This window comes from Emys orbicularis, chromosome 10, assembly GCF_028017835.1.
Source record: "Emys orbicularis isolate rEmyOrb1 chromosome 10, rEmyOrb1.hap1, whole genome shotgun sequence".
NCBI lineage: Eukaryota > Metazoa > Chordata > Testudines > Emydidae > Emys > Emys orbicularis.
The window spans coordinates 33,588,879-33,608,860 of NC_088692.1; the positions used below are offsets into that span (position 1 = coordinate 33,588,879).

General features: G+C 57.2%; 2 protein-coding genes across 2 annotated transcripts; one reads left to right on the plus strand and one right to left on the minus strand.

Annotated features, from left to right (window-relative positions):
* Positions 1-1,696: 1,696 nt before the first annotated feature.
* On the minus strand, positions 1,697-6,446 carry NUDT16L1 (nudix hydrolase 16 like 1). Its single transcript, XM_065411518.1, has 3 exons — positions 6,203-6,446; positions 4,095-4,355; positions 1,697-2,869 (listed from the first exon to the last, which is right to left on the minus strand). The coding sequence occupies exons 1-3, from the start codon at positions 6,401-6,403 to the stop codon at positions 2,402-2,404; spliced, it is 930 nt and encodes a 309-aa protein (XP_065267590.1). The 5' UTR covers positions 6,404-6,446; the 3' UTR covers positions 1,697-2,401.
* A 9,104-nt stretch (positions 6,447-15,550) lies between these two features.
* On the plus strand, positions 15,551-19,427 carry LOC135885123 (forkhead box protein J1-B-like). Its single transcript, XM_065412753.1, has 2 exons — positions 15,551-16,066; positions 18,654-19,427. The coding sequence occupies exons 1-2, from the start codon at positions 15,551-15,553 to the stop codon at positions 19,425-19,427; spliced, it is 1,290 nt and encodes a 429-aa protein (XP_065268825.1).
* Positions 19,428-19,982: the final 555 nt, after the last annotated feature.

Sequence of the window (19,982 nt, forward strand, 5' to 3'; positions counted from 1 at the left end):
CAGGGAGCAGAGACTGGGTCTGGAGGCTGGGTGCCAGGGAGGAGGGAGATGAAGCCAGTGGGTAGGGCAGGGGAGGGAACGGTGATCAGATGAGGAGCCTGGGAACCAGCAGAGTGTGGGGGAGATGGAGCTGACAAAGAGCCAGGTGCAGTACTGAGTGGCTGGCACAAGGAGCTGGGGGAAGCATGGAGGACAGATTAAATGAAAAGCTGGGGGAATGGAGAATATGGGGCAGGAGGCAGAGTAGGGAGTTAGAGGGAACTAACATTGACTGGAGAAGGAGACTGGGAGTAGGGAGAAGACAGTCTGGACAGGTGGGACTAGAACTTACTGGGCAAGGAGACTGGAGTCAGAAGCCTGAGGAGTAAAAACTGGAACAAGTGGAGGGGCTGGTCAGCTCATCTTGGGGGCCCACCAGGTAACAGCTTGGTGACATTTGGTGTGAGCAGTGGGATGTCCTGGTGGGGCACAAACCAGAAGATGGTCAGACTCTGGCTCTCAAGCTAGAGGAAACCTATCTTCCACTTCAAGAGGGAGAGTGGGCAGGAGAAAGAGGGAGTGGAGAAGAGGATTAATAGGAAGAAAGTGAGGGACTGGCCACTCTTGGGTTTGAAGCCTGCCTCAAGTATCCTGTTACAGCAATTTGAGCCATCAGGAAAAGAGGGATAGCGACAGGCCCACAGTGGGGAGCTAGTGTCTCAGTTTAGAGAACTCCCTTGGCTCAGAGTGATTGTTCAGGGACCAAAGCAAAGGGCTTGGTAGGAGTACCTGAAACGTGGATATGGCAGCATCAGGCTGCACCCTACGACCCTTGGTAGGGCAAGGTTGGGCTGCAAGGCTGGGAGAATCTGGGAGGATGGTGCATAGAGAGCTGAAATTATCCTATCTGTTGAGAGGGAGACGACAGAGCCAGGTGTGAATGAATGGAAATAACATGCCTGGCCACAGGAGGAGGAGGGGACCATCTGGTTGATTCTCCTGTTGACAGGGAAAGCTCTGGATGCAACTCGTGCCGTCAGCAAGGATGTGGTAAATGGTTATGCAGAAGTGAAGAAGGCAATTCTTTGAAAATACCAAATTACGAGACATTGACAGTGGTTCATGGCCACTGAGATAGCTCCAGACAACCCCCAGAGATGGAGACATAGGCACTGGCTGCAGCCAAAGCGGAGACCTGGGAACAGTTCCTAACCGTATTGGGGAAGGAATTCAGTATGTGGGTCCAAGCGTGGCAACCACAGTCCAGCACAGACATGGTGATGTTGGCAGACCTATAGTGGTGATGCCTTGTGGATTTCCAAACAAGGACTGCTCCAGTTCCACCTAAGAGTTTGGAAGTGAGTAAGGGAACTGCAGTTGTGGCCCAGGGTGGACTAAAGGAAAAGGGGGTGAGAAATTTAAGGGTAAACTGAAAATGGCAAATCCAGTGGAAAAAGGAAAGGTGCCCGTTAAGCACTATTACTGTAGTCAGAGGGGGCACAAAGCCCAGGATCACCTTACAATGAAATCAAAAGTTACTAACCTCTTATGAACCTGGCAACTCAGCAAAAGGAAGCTCCCAGCAGTCAAATGCTGGCTGCTCCATTCCATGTAGATGCAGACACCAAGGTGTACAGCCACTCAAAGCGTGCTAGCGGGAATCGCTTTGCTCTCCAGTTTTCATTATAAGAAAGAAAAGATCCCAACAGCGAACAACTACAGCAAAGCCATTTATTTCATTTTCCTGCTCCCCCAACTCTCCATATGCAAAGCCACACACCACCTTTCTGCACCCCACAGGGGCACCAACAACTAAGCCACCTGGGAACTGCCACTAGCCAGGTAAGCTGCCACCTTAAACTCTTCCATGTGATACCAAAGTCATGAAACCTGGGAACACTAGGAGCACCCCTGGACTGTTCCTACAGGAGCCAGTTTCATTTGTGCACCTGGCATGGAGCTAGAGCTGGCAGACATGCCTCTTTTCAATTGGGTTCACTTATTCCCCAGTCCCTTCCCCAACACAGCTGTGATTGGGTTCACAATACTGCAGCAGGGGTCTAAAAACCCTCCTTGGAACAATTTAAAAAGTAACATTTCTGTTCATTAAAACAATACCTAAGCTGGGACCTGAATGGAGCAGAGCATCCCTGTAAATTAAAGCATTCTAAGAGAGTCCTCGGGTAAGCACACGGACACCGGAGGGGGGCAGTTAAGAGATATCTGGAAAGCTTGGTACTGTTTATGGGCCTTACAAAATATAGCTTTTCATTGCTTCAGGCAAGTCTAATCCCATCCCACCTGAGGAGCACTGAGGTGGAGTCACCTGGGCAGCGTTTGCAGCCAGTGACTGTCTGGAAAGTTAGAAGAAAGTCTCTAGTCTCTTTACCCATTTTTAACCAAGTTGAAAAAGAAAAATTCATCACTCAGCCATAGCCTCAGCCGCTGGCTCAGTCATGGGCTCAGGTGCTGGCTCAGCCGCTGGCTTTGCTGTTGGCTCAGCCGCTGGCTCTGCTGCTGGCTCAGCCTTTGACACAGCTAAAGGCTGATTTGCCAACTCATTTGCTGGCTTAGCCACCATCTGATTGGCCGTCACAGCTGCCGTCACATTGGTCACATTGGCCGTCACAGCTGCCGTCGTCACATTGGCCGTCACAGCTGCCGTCGTCACATTGGCCGTCACAGCTGCCGTCTCAGCTGCCGGCTTTTTTTGCTTCTGGGTGGCAGCCACTGCCTCTGCCAGCTTCTCCTCAGGCACCATATTCAAGACCTTCAGGGCAAAAAGCAGCTGGAATTTAGCAGTCCCGATGAAGGAGTTCCCCAGGAAGTTCGGCAGCCCGCCCATGCGGTCCTTCTGGGTGTACAAGGGGACACGGACCATTCCCATCACCTGCAACAGCACAAGCAATTCAGTAACAACAAATTGCACCTTCAGCCCACCCTCAGCACAAGCCCCACCAGCCACCCTGATCCATGAAGGTGCCATACCACACCCCAGCACCCAGACCATGCATGCCCTCCCCATACCAGCCCCTCTTACTTCCCCAGGATGAGCACAGGTGCCACATCCAACCCCCCCAACCCCCAGCATGAATACCACACCCCTGCCCATTACTCCATACCAAACCCAGGTGATGCCCCACATACCCTCTGCACAAGCACTCTAGCCCCAGTCTGACCACCCACCCTACCTACCCATCCCACCCCTGACCCAAATGAAGACCACTTCCCTCCAGCATACCACACCTTACCCATTGCTCCATCCCATCCCCTACCATCCCCCAGTAGAAGCACCACATCTTACCACCCCACCTTTCCCTACCACTCCCCACCACCACCACACCCCCAACACCCCAGGTGTACCACCAACTGCCCCCAGGGATGACCTATGTTCTGGGTCTATGCCTTGCCCTTCATACCACTCTGCAAGAATGCTGTGGCTCCATGTCCCCCTCAACAGGTGCCACAACCCAGGGTCACATTTAGTGCACACGCAGCATCACTCCTGGCAGATCACAGCATCGTACCCAGGCTGTACAAAGGGTCCTCCACCATCTGTGTTCTACATCAGGGGCATTAGATGACCTGGCACAAGCTCACCAACCCTGCCAGAGAATCCTGTAGCACCAGATTCCCCAGAAAGAAACTCATGTCTCTTTCTCTGACTTCTTACCAACTTATGTGCAATCCAAGCTGGGCCTAATACCTTGTTGATTAAAGCAAGGCACTGCCATACAGAAGATCACAGTTCCAGTCAGAGACAACACATCCAGACCTCACGGGATGCCCACCAGAGCTGAGGGTTACTTAAAGTTCACCCAACCCCCATGTCAGAGGCACTATCTTTATGACTGAAAAGCAAACAGGACTCCCCTTCAAAGTGCAGCACAAAGCCCTCCCTTGCCAACTCCCTAGTGAAGGGCCAGGACTCACAACTAGGGATTGCCATGTGGCAGTGCGTAGCACTCGCCAGTCGCCACTGGTAGCTGTTAAATGCGGTGCATTCCCCCGCCCAGCTGCAATGGATAGCAGCCCAGCAGGCCTAGTGAGGGAAGTTTCATTCCCCGATGATGTGAAGTCTCAGAGCTTCCAGACACCCCCTCCGAATACCCCACCTCCAGCCCGTGGTCCCGGGAATGCACCGCGCAGATCTCGATGGTGTGCAGCTCCTCCAGGGTCAGCTGCCTGGCGTAGAAGTGCGCCACCACGCGATGTGGCCCCTCTGTCAGGTGCGAGCACAGATAATCAGCTTCCGTCAGGCGCACACAGCCCAAACCCAAGCCCAGCACCCGATTCAGACCATCCTCCAGGGACCAGTAACGGCGATCCACGAACCCCCCAGGAAAGCCCAGTAGTCCGTCAAATCGCATCTGCATCTGCAATAGAGGCGCATTACGTTAATGGGGCACAGTACATAGCCCCAGGGACCCGTGGGAGAGGAGAGGGTACCCCCAGCCAAGAGCTGGACACTTACCACCACAGGAAACCTCTCCAAGACAAAGGGGCCAAAGCACGTGAGGCACAAGACAGTCTGTACCCTAATCAGAGAGGTTTGAGGCTTTATTGTACCCCTCTTCCATTGCCCCATTTGCTTCGGCACAATATTAGCTTCTTTTTTTAATTGCCTTTGTGAAGGAAAACCTAGAACTTGACCCGGTGCCGGGCGGTCAGACAGTTTTTGTAGCTGAGTGGCGTGAACTGCCCCACTCATCTCACTAGGAAATAAGTGCTGAAGGCCAAACAACTCTTTCACTGTGATCATTTTTAGCAGAAAATCCTGCTGCCCTTGGTATTGGAGCAGTTTGATACTGCCAATTTTGCCTACCCCTCCAATTTTTACCTAGTGGTAGCCCCAGAAAGCCCATTCCTACTTCTCTGCAGGATGAAGCTGAGCCTCCAGGGGGTCGCCTTCTTATGAGATACCCATAGAATGGCAAAGCAGTACTGGGGAATCCTGACACATCAATACTGGATCATATGGAGAGCCTAAAAGGGAAACCCATCAGCCTAGTGCCACTGTTGACCTGCAAGCAGCCAACCCCAAGTCTTGACAAGTGCACCAGGCACCTCACAGCCAGAGGACCAAGCCTACCAACCAGAGATACACAGAAAAGACACAGCCACTGGTGAGCTCAAGGGGCACGTTCAGTCCCCACCTCCTAGCTACTGTCCAGGAGTGGAGTGCCAGTTTCGGAGCTCCATGTTTTCGATCCGCCTCAGACAGTGGATGGTTGGAAAATCTGAAGCTCCAGCCTCTGTACCTGCAGGAAGGGAGATGGAGCTCTCCTCTGCAGGCTGCTGTGAAGGGGGCATTTCTGCTGCTCTGCTCCTCCCCTACATCTGGGTTTTGATCCTTCTCAGTGACTACCTCCGGGCTCTGCTCAGCCCTTCCCAAGGTGCAGCCGAGTGAAACAGACATGACTCTTGTCAGTTTCAATGTCACTTACAGCACTGTGGAGAGCAACAGCAAAACCCACCAGTCTTGTTCAGTTCACTTTGTTCTTGCTCAGCAAAACCCTGTGCGACAGCAGAGGCAATGGAACTCCCCGTCTGCAAATTCTGGCAGACAGCATTGCAGAGGTTCACATCTGCAAAGCCATCCTCGCAGCCATATGGGCCATATAACACTAGGTAAAGACACATGCACACACACACCCTCTCTCTATGGATTAAAGGGCCTATTCTTCAGCAGCTGCCAGCATAGAATCCACAGGCCTAGGGCGATTCTGCTAAACACGCTAGGATGGCTAGTGGTGTGTAGGGGAAGAGGGTTAGCCGCTGTTCTCGGGCCGGCTGCTCTCGCCCTGCTGGGGCGAGGCACGGCCAGGCAGGGTAGAACTAGCAGATCTGTGCTTGGGTAGCGACAGGCAGCCCGCAGGGAGTTGGTGCAGTAGCGCGGGGAAGGCCTCAGCCCTAGCCCTGAGCGGGGGTCCCAGCTCTCCGTCCCGCCAAGGGGACTCATGGCATCCCCGCACCCTGAAGGCCGGCTCCCCGCTCCCCACCGCAGGCCCCAATCGCCACCCAACCACGCCCTGCTCCCCACTCCCGACCCCAGCCCTCGCCCAACCGGACCCGCCCCAGGCCCTACCCGAAACCCCAAACCCAGCCCAGGCCCGGCTCCCCCCCTCGCCCAACCGGACCCGACCTAGGCCCCAGCCCCCAAGCCCAGCCCCAGGCCCCGCCCCATGGAACCCGTCCGAGGCCCGCCCCAGGCCCCGCTGACCAGCACGGCGTAGCGCAGCGGGATGCGCCCGAAGAGCATGCCCGGGTTGGGCGCGTACAGCATGGCGTGGCACGAGTGGCTCCAGCCGGGCCCGAGCCGCATGGCCTCGTAGCGGCTCAGCGGCTTCAGCTCGGTCACGCCGGGCACCGAGAGGGAGGGCAACAGCCCCGCCGCGCCCGCGCTCCCCGTCAGAGCCGCCATCACCACACGGAGCCGCGACCAGAGAGAGGCCAACCCTACTGTGTGCGCTGACCTATCACAGCGCTGCGGGGCGGAGCCACACCTGCAACAGCCAATCACCGAGCCCACTATCCGCATCCAGCCAATCACAACACGGCGTGTGACACCAATGCAACAGCCATCACCCAATCCGGCCAATGCCATTCCCAGGAGGAGGGCACTGTAACGCCATCAATAGCCCTAGTAGCCAATCAGATCAAAGCTGCGGGCCGCGAGGAGCGGCCGCGCGGCATGCTGGGTTCGGGCCAGAGCGAGCAGGGGCTCTTCACTCCCAGACACAGCTGATCAGGCGGGGGCGGAGCTCTTTAGCTCTGCCCTCCCCGTGACCACTGGCTGCTACCCACAGTCGTGATTGGCTGCTGGGACCAAGAGGTGGGGCAGTGAGGACAGGCAACAGGAGGGGATCCCAGCTATGAAAGACGGGGTCACGCGGGGGGCGGTTACTCACTGAGCTCGCGGGCCTGTTACTAGCGAGTGCGCCTGGATGGAGGAGATGGGGGAGGAATTGGGGCCACTGTGACCCCGGGCGGGAGGGGCTGCGCTGTGACCCCTGGCGGGAGGGGCTGGGGGGGCCGCACAGTGACCCCGGGCGGGAGAGACTGGGGAGGGCCGCACTGTAATCCAGGGGGGCTGTGCGGTGTCTGGGGCGTGGGGGGAGTGGATGGAGAAAACTGGGTTTTATGGGGGATGTCCGCGGGGTCTGGCCGCTAATATCCATTATACTGTTCAGCCATTAGGTGGCGCTGCATGTAACATATCCTACTTAAGCTCCCCGCAACTGTCCCTGGCAAAGCTTTAGGGACGAACACATCTGGGGAGTGAGCGAGCTCTGTAGCTGGCGTCTACATCTGGTATACATGACAGACATGAGGGTCCAGAAGGCGAGATGGGCATTTGGGACTGCAGCTGGGTTTGGAGGGCTGCCCTCCCTCTCCCCAGATCCCTGTTCCAGCCCAGCACATCGCTCCTGTTGTGCACCTTGGACAGCGCTGTGCAGCTGCTGGGGTGTGGATGTCTGCTCCTGGCTGGGTGTTTCAGAGGTTTCCCCCCTGCCCCCACATCTTCAGTTATTGCAAAGTTGAGGTGGGAAAGCTCCAGCCATCCTGTTCACCCCACCATGGGGACGGCCTGTTTGCTCACATTGCGGTGCTGGAAGGGGATGACTAGAGCTGCCTGTTCTAACTGGACAGGCTCCTTTCTCTACGTTGGTATCAAAACGTTGGAGGCGGAGGAGACTGAGGTGGATATTTCCTTCACAAATCAAAGACAAAAGCCCAGCTCCAGCTCCCTGGTGCGCCAGCCGTGGCTGAAGTGTCTCCAGATCAGCTGGCTCTGTGCCCAAATTGTCGATAGCATCTGCTCAGCCCCTCTTGTTGGGTTCTTTTCAGAGGTTCTTGTGGGAATCAACCCTCAAATGGCTGGGATTGAGGGGGATGGGGGGAGTAGGGGGATGGGGTAGGGGAGAGTGCTCTGCCGACACTGGGATGATACTGCCCTCTTTAGTTACTCCATTTAACCAAGAGAAGGTGCCTGCAATCTGCCTGGGGAGAGATTGCACAGGCACATATACGGGCTCCCCTGCCTGGTGCCCTTCAGTAGCTCAGTGGTTCACGCAGGGTGCTGTAGTGTGCTTGGAATGATGCCCTTAGATCTCTGGTTTGAGTCCAGCTGGGAGGAATGGTCCCTCTCCTGAAAAACAGCTGTGCCATGGCCGCTCACACAAAGCATGTTAACATCTGCCTGGCATTTGCTGCCAAAGCCTTAGGCTTCCCTTTGGAAGCAGAGATGTGAGGAGATCTGTGAGTGAAGGAGTGACAGGATGAAGCAAGGACACCCAGGGCCTTCTCTGAATAGAAATGTGGAGGTTGTACCTTGAGGGCAGCCCATGGGGTGAAGGTGGGCCTGTCCCAGACATCCCTCTCTGGCTATAGACGTTGCAGTTTAGAGTGTGCTTCTCTGGCTGTAGGTCTGAGGGAGATGGCAGCCCCCCTTCCAGGAGTAAAGCAGTCCAAAACCAGCAAGGGCAAACCAAACAACATTGGAGCCCACAAAGAGTGCAGGCTCCCCCAACAGTTGCCTGAAAGGTAAGAGGGCAGGGGTGACTGGGAAGGGGGCCTGGCTCCCTGACCCCTCCTGTCCTGAGGACCTAGGCTGAGGGTCCTGGGTTCCAAACAAAGTAAGGATGGTCCCTCTACTTCAGGGGATGCAGGCAGCAGTGGCTCTTCAGCCATCCTGGTAAGCAGCCCCTTGGGCTAGGGAGCTCTTCTCTCTGAGTGCCACCCTGCATGTGGCTTGGGTCCTCCCTTTTAAAGGGCCACCCCTTTCCAAGTTTGACAGGCTTCCCACCTGTGCCAGGTTGGGGCTGACTGTGCCCAGCTGAGCTCTGTAACCCCTTCCTGCCTGAGGGGTGAGAACTGCCCTGTCCCACCACAGGAACATAAAGGGTCCACATCTCCCAGGCAGCAGGCACAGAGCCAGGCACCTAGAGCACTCCTGCAGCTGGTTGGTTGGCCATAAGGATTCCTTTCCTTCCACCCCCAGGTAGGGGCAGAAGCTCTTTCCTCACCCTCCCTATTTCACAAAGTGGGGAGAGCGCTTAGGAGCTGAGTATGAAGCTGTCCTCATTGAAAAGGGCCTCATTTGGCAAAGGCACCTGATGGGCCTGCCAAAGTCAGGATTGAACCAGGTACCTCTAGGCAGTCAGTGCTATGTTTGCCCGAGGGCACTGAAGTGCTGGGCTTTGGCCTTTTCTCTCTGGGGAAGGGTCTTGGTAATTAGCCATGAAGCTTTAGTGCAAAACTTGCTTGAGACTTCAACTATCACAACTGCTGTGCAGGTTCTTCTAGCAGCTCTCACGCCCAGAGTCAGAGCCTTGGATCAACAACCCCTGCTGCTTCCCATAGTGCTGAGAGGAATGAGTGACCCACGCACCGCACCGCAGGTATTTCAGAGTTGGGCCAACACAGTCACCAGGAATTGACCCCCTCCCCTCCTACCACAGTCTGGCAGGTATCCCTAGACCAGCACAGCCTGCGGTGTGCCCTGAGTGTCTGGATTTCTGAACACTGTTTGAAATCCCACACGGGAAACGCCTTTATTTTCACAAGCTCTTTTCGGGGGCTGGCTCCACAGCCTGTTTCTTGCAGAAAGGAATTGGTTACATAACACTCAGCCTGCCTGGATGCAGGTAGTAGATTCTGCCAGGATCTCTCTAGGGCCATGGCTCTTTGCCTCCCACTCAGACCTTGACCTTATTCAGCCCAAAATCCCACAGTGCAATCTGACCTTGGCCCACCGTAGCCAGGACGTTTAGTGTTGTCTACTGGCCTGTATGCCAGGGGGGTGGCCTGTTAACGAGTGACAGCAATAAAAGCAGTGTGTTGGCACGTGGGTGAGGGGTCACGTACCCCTCTGGAGGCCCAGGTGCATGGGATGAATTTGTGGCTGCAGAAAGGTCCCCAGGATGCTGTGGCAGAGCTTTGGTTGGGGGCCCCAGTGTTGGTCACCTGTAGGTCCAGTGGCTACTGGTATCCTTGGCAGTCTACACAGGCCAAGAGTCAAACAGGATGGGGCAGGGCAGGGGGTTCTGCCAGCTAACACCCAAAGCCTTTCAATCACCAGCATATTCCAGCCCAGCGTGATCCCTGTCCCTGCATCTCACAAGCCCTTCAGCATACCTGGCCACATCTGTGCCAGCACTGCAGAGCATGAGGTGGATTCCCATCCCATGAGCTCCCCCCACATCCTGGTCAGCCAACAACACCTAGTTGCAACTTCCCTGGGCTAGGTCAGAACTGGTGACCTGGTGATGGGTCCCTGGCCCAGGCCCCCTTCCTGCCTCCCTCTCCCCAGCCCTTGCTGGCTGTTGATGGCTCCCAGAGTCCAGCTCTGGTGGCCAAAGCTCAGCATCTGGCCTCCCCTTTGAGGCCCTGGGGTGGGGAGGAGAGAAGGGAATATTGGGGTTGAAGCGACTAGGATTAGAGTCCACGGGAGAGTGAATGTGTCGGGCATTGGGACCAGCCCCAGGAGCTGCTCCAATAAGATTGGGTCAAATAAAAGCTGCTCAGGCAGAGTCCTGCTGCCAGGCAGAGTTGCACTCCTATCTAACCCTACTCTGCTCCAGAGCCAAGGCTCACCAGGGAATGGGTGCAAATAGAAGACTCTAAGCACAGTGTGACTTGGGGGAGCCAGCAGTGTGTGCATACACGTGCATTGAGGTCCCTGTGGGTGCCTCCTGAGGCAGTTTGATTTCTTTCCTTCCAAGAGACCCCCTCTGCCCCTCCCCTCTCTGGCCTCTGACTAGCTAGGGCTGGGGCTGTTTAGTTTATCTGACTGATGAGGGGAAGTGCTGAAGCAGAGGCTAAGGTGTCCAAGCTTTGCAGCCCCGAAGACCATGCTGGGACCTATAACATCCAAGGACTGGACCATGTGATCTGATGGGGAGGGAAATGCTGTAGCTGGTGTTTAAACTGGGCTGAGAAAAGTCTGGGGTCTGTCATTGTTCATGGAAGGTTAGAGCAGGGGACTGGGAGACAGGACTCCTGGGTTCCATTCCAGCTCTGTCCTGGACTTGCTCTGTGACCTTGGGCAAGTAGCTTTCCCTCTGAGGCTATGCCTCAGTTTCCCTACCTATAGTGTGCTTTCAAAGCATGGGCTTTGTGGATGGAACATGGTGAAGGTGCCACATTTAAATACAGTCACACTGCCCTTTGCCAGCAGCCAGCTCATCTGGCATGCAACACAGAGGCCTCGTTTGGGGTAGGATATACACCCTCTGTCATCCCACATGCTTGGAGCTGTGCCTGTGGTCTCCATGGCCCCTGCTCTGGCCTGTATGGGATGCTGCATGCTGGGATTTGCAGGCTCTGTGAGCTGCAACATGCATTGCAGCTGGTGTCGCTCTATAGACCTTTCCGGGCCTCCTCTGAAGGGCTGATTTTCAGAGGTCCTGAGGCTCTGGACCATCTCTCATTCCCCAGCTCTCACACCACTCCTTCGCCCTCCCACGCAAACCGGACTCATCCTTGCCACTGGTAAAGGACCTATGTGGAAGACGCTTTCCCTTCTTCCTTAGTTTCACAGGCGGCCAGCTCTGGCGATTTCAGCATGAGCCTCCCAACAACTGGTGTTTTTCTTAAAGCCTGGGCTCCTGGAGTCAGGTGATGACGTGAGACTCAGCTTGCATTCTAAAATCCATTCCTAGCCCTGGTGGTTGTGGAGAAAAGCTGGAAAACGTGCCCCCCTCCCCCCCCCCAAGGCTCAGAGACCAGGAGACCAACGGGGAGAAGAAGCCAGATGTAGGATTTCTAAAAATCTCCTGAGGTTTAGTCCAACCTCATGGTCTGGAGGCCCAACTTGTGCTCTTGCTCCCGGCCCCTCAAGTTAAGGCGCTTTTCTTTGTCCAGCATGAGAATTTATAGAGGATCCCTAACTGCTGAGCGGGCTGGGAGCCTCCCTCCGGGCTTCATTGGCCAGAAGGCACAAGGGACTCCAGACACCAGCAGCCAATGAGACGCCCAGGATCGGTTTAAAGGGCCCCCCTCCAGCCCTACAAAAGGTGATGCGGGCGCCCTGCCAGGTCAGCCGGGCGGATGGGGCGGTAGCAGGAGGCGCGGAGTGTGTCTGTACCAGTCCAGACAGGTGCCCCCCGGGGACGCCACCCCCAGCCCGCACCTTTCTGCAAAGGTAAGAGCTCCGCTGTCCCTGCAAGCGCCCGGCTCTGTCTTCCCGCCCGCCCCTCTCCAGGGTTAGTCCTCTACCATTCAACCCTGGGTTTGGCAAGTTCGAGGAACAGAGGCCCCCCGCTCAGGCACTGCTCCAAGAGGCTGCTGTTCCCCAGCACCCAGGCTGCGAGGCACGCGACGAGCGGATCGGATGGGTCTGGGCAGACGTGCGGGCGTCGGGTTTGGATCTGGATCTCGTCTGAACGTGGCTCCTTTCCCGATCTGCCCCCAAAGGAAAGGCTGGCTGTGGAGAGCAGGTCCCGGGGCGGGGGATTGGCCTTGCAACGCTGGCTCTGTCTGGAGGCCCCAGGAACTGGAGCTAGGGATCCGATCGGATCCGCACGCGCCCGTGCCTCTAGCCTAGTTGCATAACCAGTGTCGTGTTCCCTTTGTGGGTGGGGGCAGAGGGGGTGTCTCAGACGTTGGGAGCTGTTAGCGCTCTTCATCCCCTGCCGGGGGGGGATCGCCTTCGACAGAGGGTCTGGGGCTTGGCCGGGAACTCTTGTGTTCTAGTCCTGGCTCTGCGTGACTCCGTGCCTCAGTTTCCCTGTCTGTAACAGGCTACACTTGACGTTGCCCTGCCTCCCAGGTGGCAGTAACCCCTGAGTGCAGGGTAGTAAGGGACTCTCATAAAGCCTGCTGTGGGTCCGGCTGTGTCAGGCGTAGAGTACAAGGGCCCCTCTTGTAGATGCCCCAGGTTGGCGCTGCCTGCTGTAAGGTTTGCTGAGGAGCCCAGGTGCCGTTGAGTGAGAGGGGACTTTCTGAGCTGTCCCATCCTGCCACCACTCCAGCCCGCCGGGCGGCTAGCGATGGGTCTGGTTCTCCAGGCTCTCTGCCACACACGTGGCTGCTGTTCCATTCTCAAGCTGCTAGCGCCTGGGGCCACCCTGAGCTGCCCTCCCCAGTGGCATTGTGTTCCCCGTTTGCTGTGCAGCGTGCCTGGTCTGTCGGCACTACCTTAATGAGCGTCAACATGAGCCCTTTAGTGGCAGCACCTGGCCACCTGTGGTAACAGGAGAACGCCTCCCTGGGGGCCTCTTCAGCACTTTTGTTTTCCACACTGCACATCCCAGGTGAGCAGGGCAGAGCCAGGTGCCAGTGTAACTCGTCTCGCAGCAGGTGGATTCTGTTTTGTTTGCAGGTGGCAACTGTTCGGCCTTTGTCTCCATGCTGGCTGCACAGCTCCGTCCATTGCCCTTGGGGCTGGGGAGCAGGGGACTCCAAGCCTGGGCACTGTGCTCACTCAGCACAAAAGGGGAATGTGCATTTGAGGGAGCATTTTCCAAGAGTGAGAACCAGCTGATTCCTTGCCCTTCTCCTTGGCGCTCCCTGGGCAGGTCCCTGTACTGCCTCAGTTTCCCGTGTGTAAACGCATTGATTTTAGTTCACAGACTCAAGCCTGAGGCTGGTTTATTGCAATACATACCAACGCGTTGGGGTAACAGTCCGAAAACTGTCACACCTAGCAGCAGCTCGCAGGCTGTTTTATTCTGTCAAACCGTAAGCATAGTACAAATAATACGTCATTTATGCGAAAATAAGAGTAGGGGGGGGTCTGTCCCTTTTTCCCGTTAGCTTCCTCATTATTTACGAGAATTGGGTGCCTATTGGGTGGGGGGTTTCTTGGTGGTTTTGACATGGGTGGTACTTGGCACCGGGGGGTGTTGTTTTTCGTCAGGGTACATATTGTTTTCCGGGGGGGGGTTATTACAGGATGCCCAAAGATGATTGGCTGGTGGCAGGTAGCTGGAACTATAGGAGGAGCTGGCCTTTACTAGAAGCAATTTCTTCATATAAGCCGTTACTATGTTTCATCAATAAGCGGTTATCATGTTTTTCCATCAACAAGCAGTTATCATGTTGCTAAGGCCTTTCGCATGGCTTCCTTCCCCTCCCTCCTCTGGTCATGGCCCACGACCGTATTTGGCAGGGGATTGCACAGCCTAGTTTTGTTCAGGTTCTGGCCTGTACTGTTTTATGTAAAGGCCGTCTGTGTAGTCCGCTTCTGTCAGAGGGCCTGAATTTGGGCCGTCGGTGTTACTTTGGTTGTCATTAAGAAGGCTACCTAGTTCTTTTTCCCCACAGTAACATAGGGTTGGAAGATGCTTTGAGGTCCCTGCTGGAAGGTGCCACAGATATGCTTGTTATGTTGTGCTGGAGCCTCCTCCAGCAAGGTCTGACTGAGCTCTCCTCTGAGACCTGGTAATGAGCTGGGGGTGGAGGACTTCAGGGCCAGACTGTATTTACATGAAGACACCCACGCTGTCTGTCTGTGTTGCCCAAGTTATCAGTTCTGGCTGGTGCTGGGGTACAAATCACTTTAGTGCTGAATACAGGGCTCATGAAACATTATCCTTATTGTATGAGTGAAGGGCAGCAGGACTGTGCGTAGCCTGGCCTGATTGAGGGAGGGTCACCCTCAACTGAACTGAACTCACTAAGCAGAGGGTTTGGATGCCCTCTGCCAGCAGAGGGGAGGAGTTTGTGCCTGTAGGCTTTGGCTCTGCCTAAGGTGACCTGCACCACTCCACTGTTTAAACACAGAACTGATCAGGCTCCACTGAGAGTCTTTTGTTTTAAATGGTCGCTAGAGCTGAAATTCCTGCTAATCAGGTCTTAGTGCTGACCGGCCTGCAGCAGTGAGATTCCCCCACTGAGAGCTGAAATCACTGGGCACAGGGGAGAGGCCAGGGGCAGCAGACGAACATTGCTTGAGGTTTCTTTCCTCCACCGACCCTGGGTGGGAGGTGAACTCATGTGAACGCACCCCTGAACTCTGGGTCTTGCTGACCAAGGACAGCAGCTGTGAGTGAGGTGCGGTGGGGGTGGCATGTTACAGGGACATTTGTTGGTTGGACTTCCACACCGCCAGGTGAGAAACGGAGGCAAAGGGCACTGCCTATACTCCGGGGTGGGAGTTTTGCTCATGGACAGACATGTTCGAATCACGGTTGTGGTGGTTTCCCCTTGGATTACATTTTCTCCGCTAGGCACAGACTCCGCTTGCGAGTGGGGCGATGTTGCCTCTTAGAGGCACCGGGGGTGAGGGGGTGTTTAGTTTTCCCTGATTACTGGGTTGGGGCTCGAGCCAGTTCTGTGTTGCATTGTTAAGAGGGACCCCTGGTTGCTGCCAACTCCACCTGGCAGAAGGGCTGTGCTCCCAGGGAAAGATCCAGATGGCTGTGCTGTCCCCAGCAGCTCCTGGAAGCCCTGGCCCTAGCTGTCCATGCCTGCAGCCTGGGACTCTCCTCCCTCCACCCCGAGCTGTCCTCCCCGGGGGTGCGTCTCACAAGGAGCTGTGCAGGGCATGGGAGAGGGCTGGCCTATGGCTGACATGCCTCTGCTCTGCCCTGCAGTGGGAGTGGAGGGAGCGTGTCCGCGGAGGATGCCCATCCTCGTCTCACCCGACATCGCTGCCCAGTTCAAGGAGAAGTGGCTGCTGCTGCACCCCGAGGACCGGGACAATGTGGGTGGGGCTGTGACCTTGGATGACAGCCTCACCAGCCTGCAGTGGCTCCAAGACTTTTCCATCGTCACTGCTGATCCGGAGACACCACCTGTCCCCAGCCACCCTCTCCACCAGCCTCCCCAGCAGCTCTTCCAAGGGTCCGAGGCCCCGGCCAGCCCACCGGCAGGAGACACTGCGGCCAAGGGGATGCCCCCGCGTCTGGGCAAACCCACCTCCGCAGCCACCTCCCCTGGCACCAGCTACCTGCCTGGCCTTGGCACTGCAGAGATCGATTACAAGAGCAACCCTGGGGTGAAGCCCCCTTACTCCTATGCCACCCTCATCTGCATGGCTCTGCGGGCCAGCAAGCAGGCCAAGGTCACCTTGTCAGCCATCTACAGATGGATCATGGAGAACTTCTGCTACTACCGGCACGCTGAGCCCAGCTGGCAGGTGAGTCGGTGGCTTGAATAATTAACGGCCCTGTTGAGGCGATGGACAATGGAGGCCTCCGTCTGTCACCACGAGGACCGGGGCTCCGCAGGCTGATAAATGAGCCGCGGTATTTGATTCCTTCTGCCTCGGTCACCCCCATCAAGGCTGCGCGTGCCAAGGGGTGAGGGTGGGGAGCGCAGGGCACTGTTTCGCTTTCTCTCTTGCTTCTTGGAAGACCCCAACAAACACCGTGTTTAGCTGTGGGGCTGCTCCTCCACCAGGTGTCTTCTGGAGTGGGGGATACTGGAAAGGTGGCTCATCCGCCCTCTATTTCTATGGGGCCTTTCACTCTACAGGTGGTAGAGAGGGTGTCTGCTTGGGACTGAAATGCAGCCACCTCTGGGGCTGGTCACAGCTGTGGGAGAGCTCCCAGCAAACCTACCAAGCAGTCTCCTTGCTCAGTGGGTCAGCTCTGCCTGCTCGTCATGGCCATGTGAATCGCGTCCCCACCCTCTGCTGTGTGGAGAGGAGCTTGCTGGGATTTCAAAGGGATAAGTGACAGGAACTGGGGGGGTCCAAGAGCCAGTGTCCCTGGGTTCATCAAAAGCTCCTTTATAGCAAGGATAAAGAGCGGGGGATGAACAAACCTGGCTTGTGTGTCTAGACCCAGGGCTGCTAATGGGGCCACCTGAGCTCTGGCAGGGAGGACTCTGGGCCGGGGAGGGGTCCCAGGAGGCATTGGCAGGTCTCTGACCATGCTGACAAGTGAGCAAGGGGCAGATTTGACCCCAGGCGTGTTGTCCCTGCTCCTGGGAGCTGGAATCGGAGGGCGTAATGCTTCTGGGCACCCATGCTACCCACCCCAAGCATTTCGACACCATCATACCAGTCCCAAAGACTCGTGAGACTGTCTGAAAAAGCCTGTGATTCTAACACCGGAAACAGTGGGTGTCTTTTCCCCTCTGGGTGTGGGAGCCACTTGGGACCATGTTTTCCAGCTTCTCTCCTCCCCCCCCCCCCCCCCCCACACACACATTCTTCTTAGACCGAGCTGAGGTCCCCATTAGCAACACACCAAGGCCGCGTGCGCCTGCTGGGCGGCGTCAGGACAGGCTGGACTAAGTAGAGCTAATCCGCCGGGCTGCTGCCAGACCCCCTGGCGGCTGCAGCTTAATTCCAGCCCAGCCACCCCCCAGCTCCAAGGGGGAGCCAAGCCTATGCAGCCACACTCCTGGCCTTTCCTGAACAGTCCTGGCTCCACACGACCCTTCCCCTGGTGTTCCTGCAGTGGGTGCTGCTCTGCCCAGCCGGCTTTCTGGGGCAGGGCAGAGACCCTCTGAAAGACAAGTCCATGGTGTCTATGCCCACAGGGGCTCTTTGCTGGGATGCCTGGAATGTCACAGGAGAGGAGCTGGGCAGGGTGCAGGTGACACCTGCCCAGCGTGTCCCAAAGAGCCCTCACTGCCAACATGGCACGTCCAGCCCAGCGCTGCCCCCACAGGCTGCACCTTAGCTTGCTAGTGGTCGTCTTATAAGCCTCAAGCTCAGAAAGGTGCCGGGGGCAGCTCTGGGGCGGGGCATCTCCCTGGCTGCAGCCCATGCACCCTTTGCTCCTGAGCCCAGCTGCGGGGAAGAGCAGTCCAGCGTCTGTGGCCCATTCAGCTGGATGGGTCTGTTTGTGACATGGGGGGGGGGGGGGGGTTGGTCCAGGACCTGCCCGTGCCTTCACAACAGCCGCTGCATAGCCCTTGGGGGGGTTGCTGCACCGGGGACCAGGGCTGCCTCAACTCCTCAAGTGGACAGGTTCTTCTCTGCACTCGGCCCAGAACTGCATGTCAGGGGTGCAGGGAAGGGCCCTGTATCCATATCTGGAGGCTAAGGGACAGCCCAGACCGGTGGAGAATGCTTCAGCTCCAGCACAGCCTCGGCAGGGCAGCCCCCAGAGCAGAGGGGCTTGGTATTAAGGCCCCATTGAGATGCACGGGGCATTTTCCCGTCTCAGAGAGCGCCGGGGTCAGGCTCTCAGCAGACTCAGGCAGATGCCCCACGTTGGTCGCCCTCTGGACACATTTCTTCCCAGCCGGGACTGAAAGCGGAGATTCTGCTCCGCATGTGACTGAGACCTTTGCCAGGCCATAGCACCTGAATCTCCTGGCCCCCACCCCCAAACACTTGCGTAGTGAGTCACATGTATGTTACTCTGCTGGCCCCATCTCTACAATGGGGCCTGGATATTGGCAGTGGGCAAAGCTGGCAACCCTGCAGGGATATGGGGCCACCCCATGCACGTTAGTGGGACATGGAGAGGTGAAGGGACTGGCTAGGTTGGGTAAATGGTGCTAATGGTTGGGACTGGGAGTCAGGAGACCTGGTTCTGATCCCGTTTCCTTCCCAGGTGAGTCACTTAGGCCCAAATCCTCAAAGATCTTTAGGTGCCTAACTCCCATGGTCCTTAATGCCCAGTGCCTCAGTTTCCCCATCTGTCCAATGGGGCTAATGCTACGCACTTTCTAGGTGCTGGGAGGGCTCAGCAGGCCCAGGTACTGCTGGCCCCTCCTTGCCGCCGTGTCCTTCATGGGCCTGTTCCTCCTTCTCTTGGCTGCAGAATTCCATCCGGCACAACCTGTCCTTGAACAAATGCTTCCGGAAAGTGCCGCGGCAGAAGGACGAGCCAGGCAAGGGGGGCTTCTGGGAGATCGACCCGCAGTACGCCGATATGTTCGTCAATGGTGTGTTCAAGCGGAGACGGCCGCCGGCCGCACCCTACAGCCTGCCACGGCAGCGCCCCGCTGTGCCTGCCCTGGAGGCAGGGTGCAGCCTCTTGCCCCCTGTGCCTCATCTGGGGGATGGGCAGCCAGGGCACACCCCTCACCAGGCTGCCCACCACCCGCTGCACCAGCACGGCCAACGCTGCCCCCTGCTGGATGCCCCCAGCCCTCTGCCGAAGCGCAGCTGCCCGGCAGCCAGAACTGCCCAGTCCCCTCTGCTGCCCTCTAGTGGCAGAGATGCAGAAGCCCTGCGAGGAAATTTCAACTGGGCCGATGCCTTTGACGATGTCTTACGGGGAAACGGCAGCAATTTCGAGGACCTGGATATTAATGCAGCGCTCAGCTCGCTGGCCGCAGAGGTGGACCTCGCCATGCAAGGCAGGTACATACCCCTTGCCAGCAAGTGGGGCACCCCGGCTACCAATCATCCCAGCCCAGGGGCTTCCCACTGGGAGGATTTCACCCCCTTCGCCGACACCCCCCAGCACCCCTGGGAGGAGGCGAGGGGGGAGGCGCTCGGCAACCCCTGGGGCTTTGAGCAGGGCTTCAACTTCTGTGACGGCTTCCTCAGCGAGACGCAGCCCTGGGACAAAGTCGACACCTTCATGTGATTCCCCCCTCTCTTCTCTGGGGCGGGGCCCCAGGTGCCCCTGGGCTGCAGTGCCCAGCCCCCCAACTGATTGCTCTTCTCTGACTGCCCCTTGCTCAGCTGAGCTGGAGCCGAGCCCTGCTAGGTTGCCGAGGTGCGAGCGTTCCCCTGCAGGGAGCGCTGGGCCGCTGCCCCTCTCCTACCCCCTGGCATGAAGGTAGGCCGAGTCCCTCCTGCTCTCCCAAGCACTCTATGGGCAAGGCCCTGTCCCTCCCTGACTGCCAGCACTTGGGGCTTCCTGAGCCCTTGGGCAGGGGTCGCATTGGGAGTCAGTCTCTCCCCCCCTCCCCACCACCCCACCCCAGCAAGCTGTAATGCCCCAGACCGCCGACTCGGCTGGGCAGTGACTGTTGCAGGGCAGGCCGGACCCTGACCCTGAGTCACAGGAGGCTCCGTGCCTCATCATGGCCCCCAGGCTGCAGGGGGGGTGGCAAGGGGGCAGCAGCTGTGGGACAGGACCATGGGGGAGGCACCTGAGGAAGCTGTGGGGGAGGGGAAGGGGTGGATGGGAGGCTTG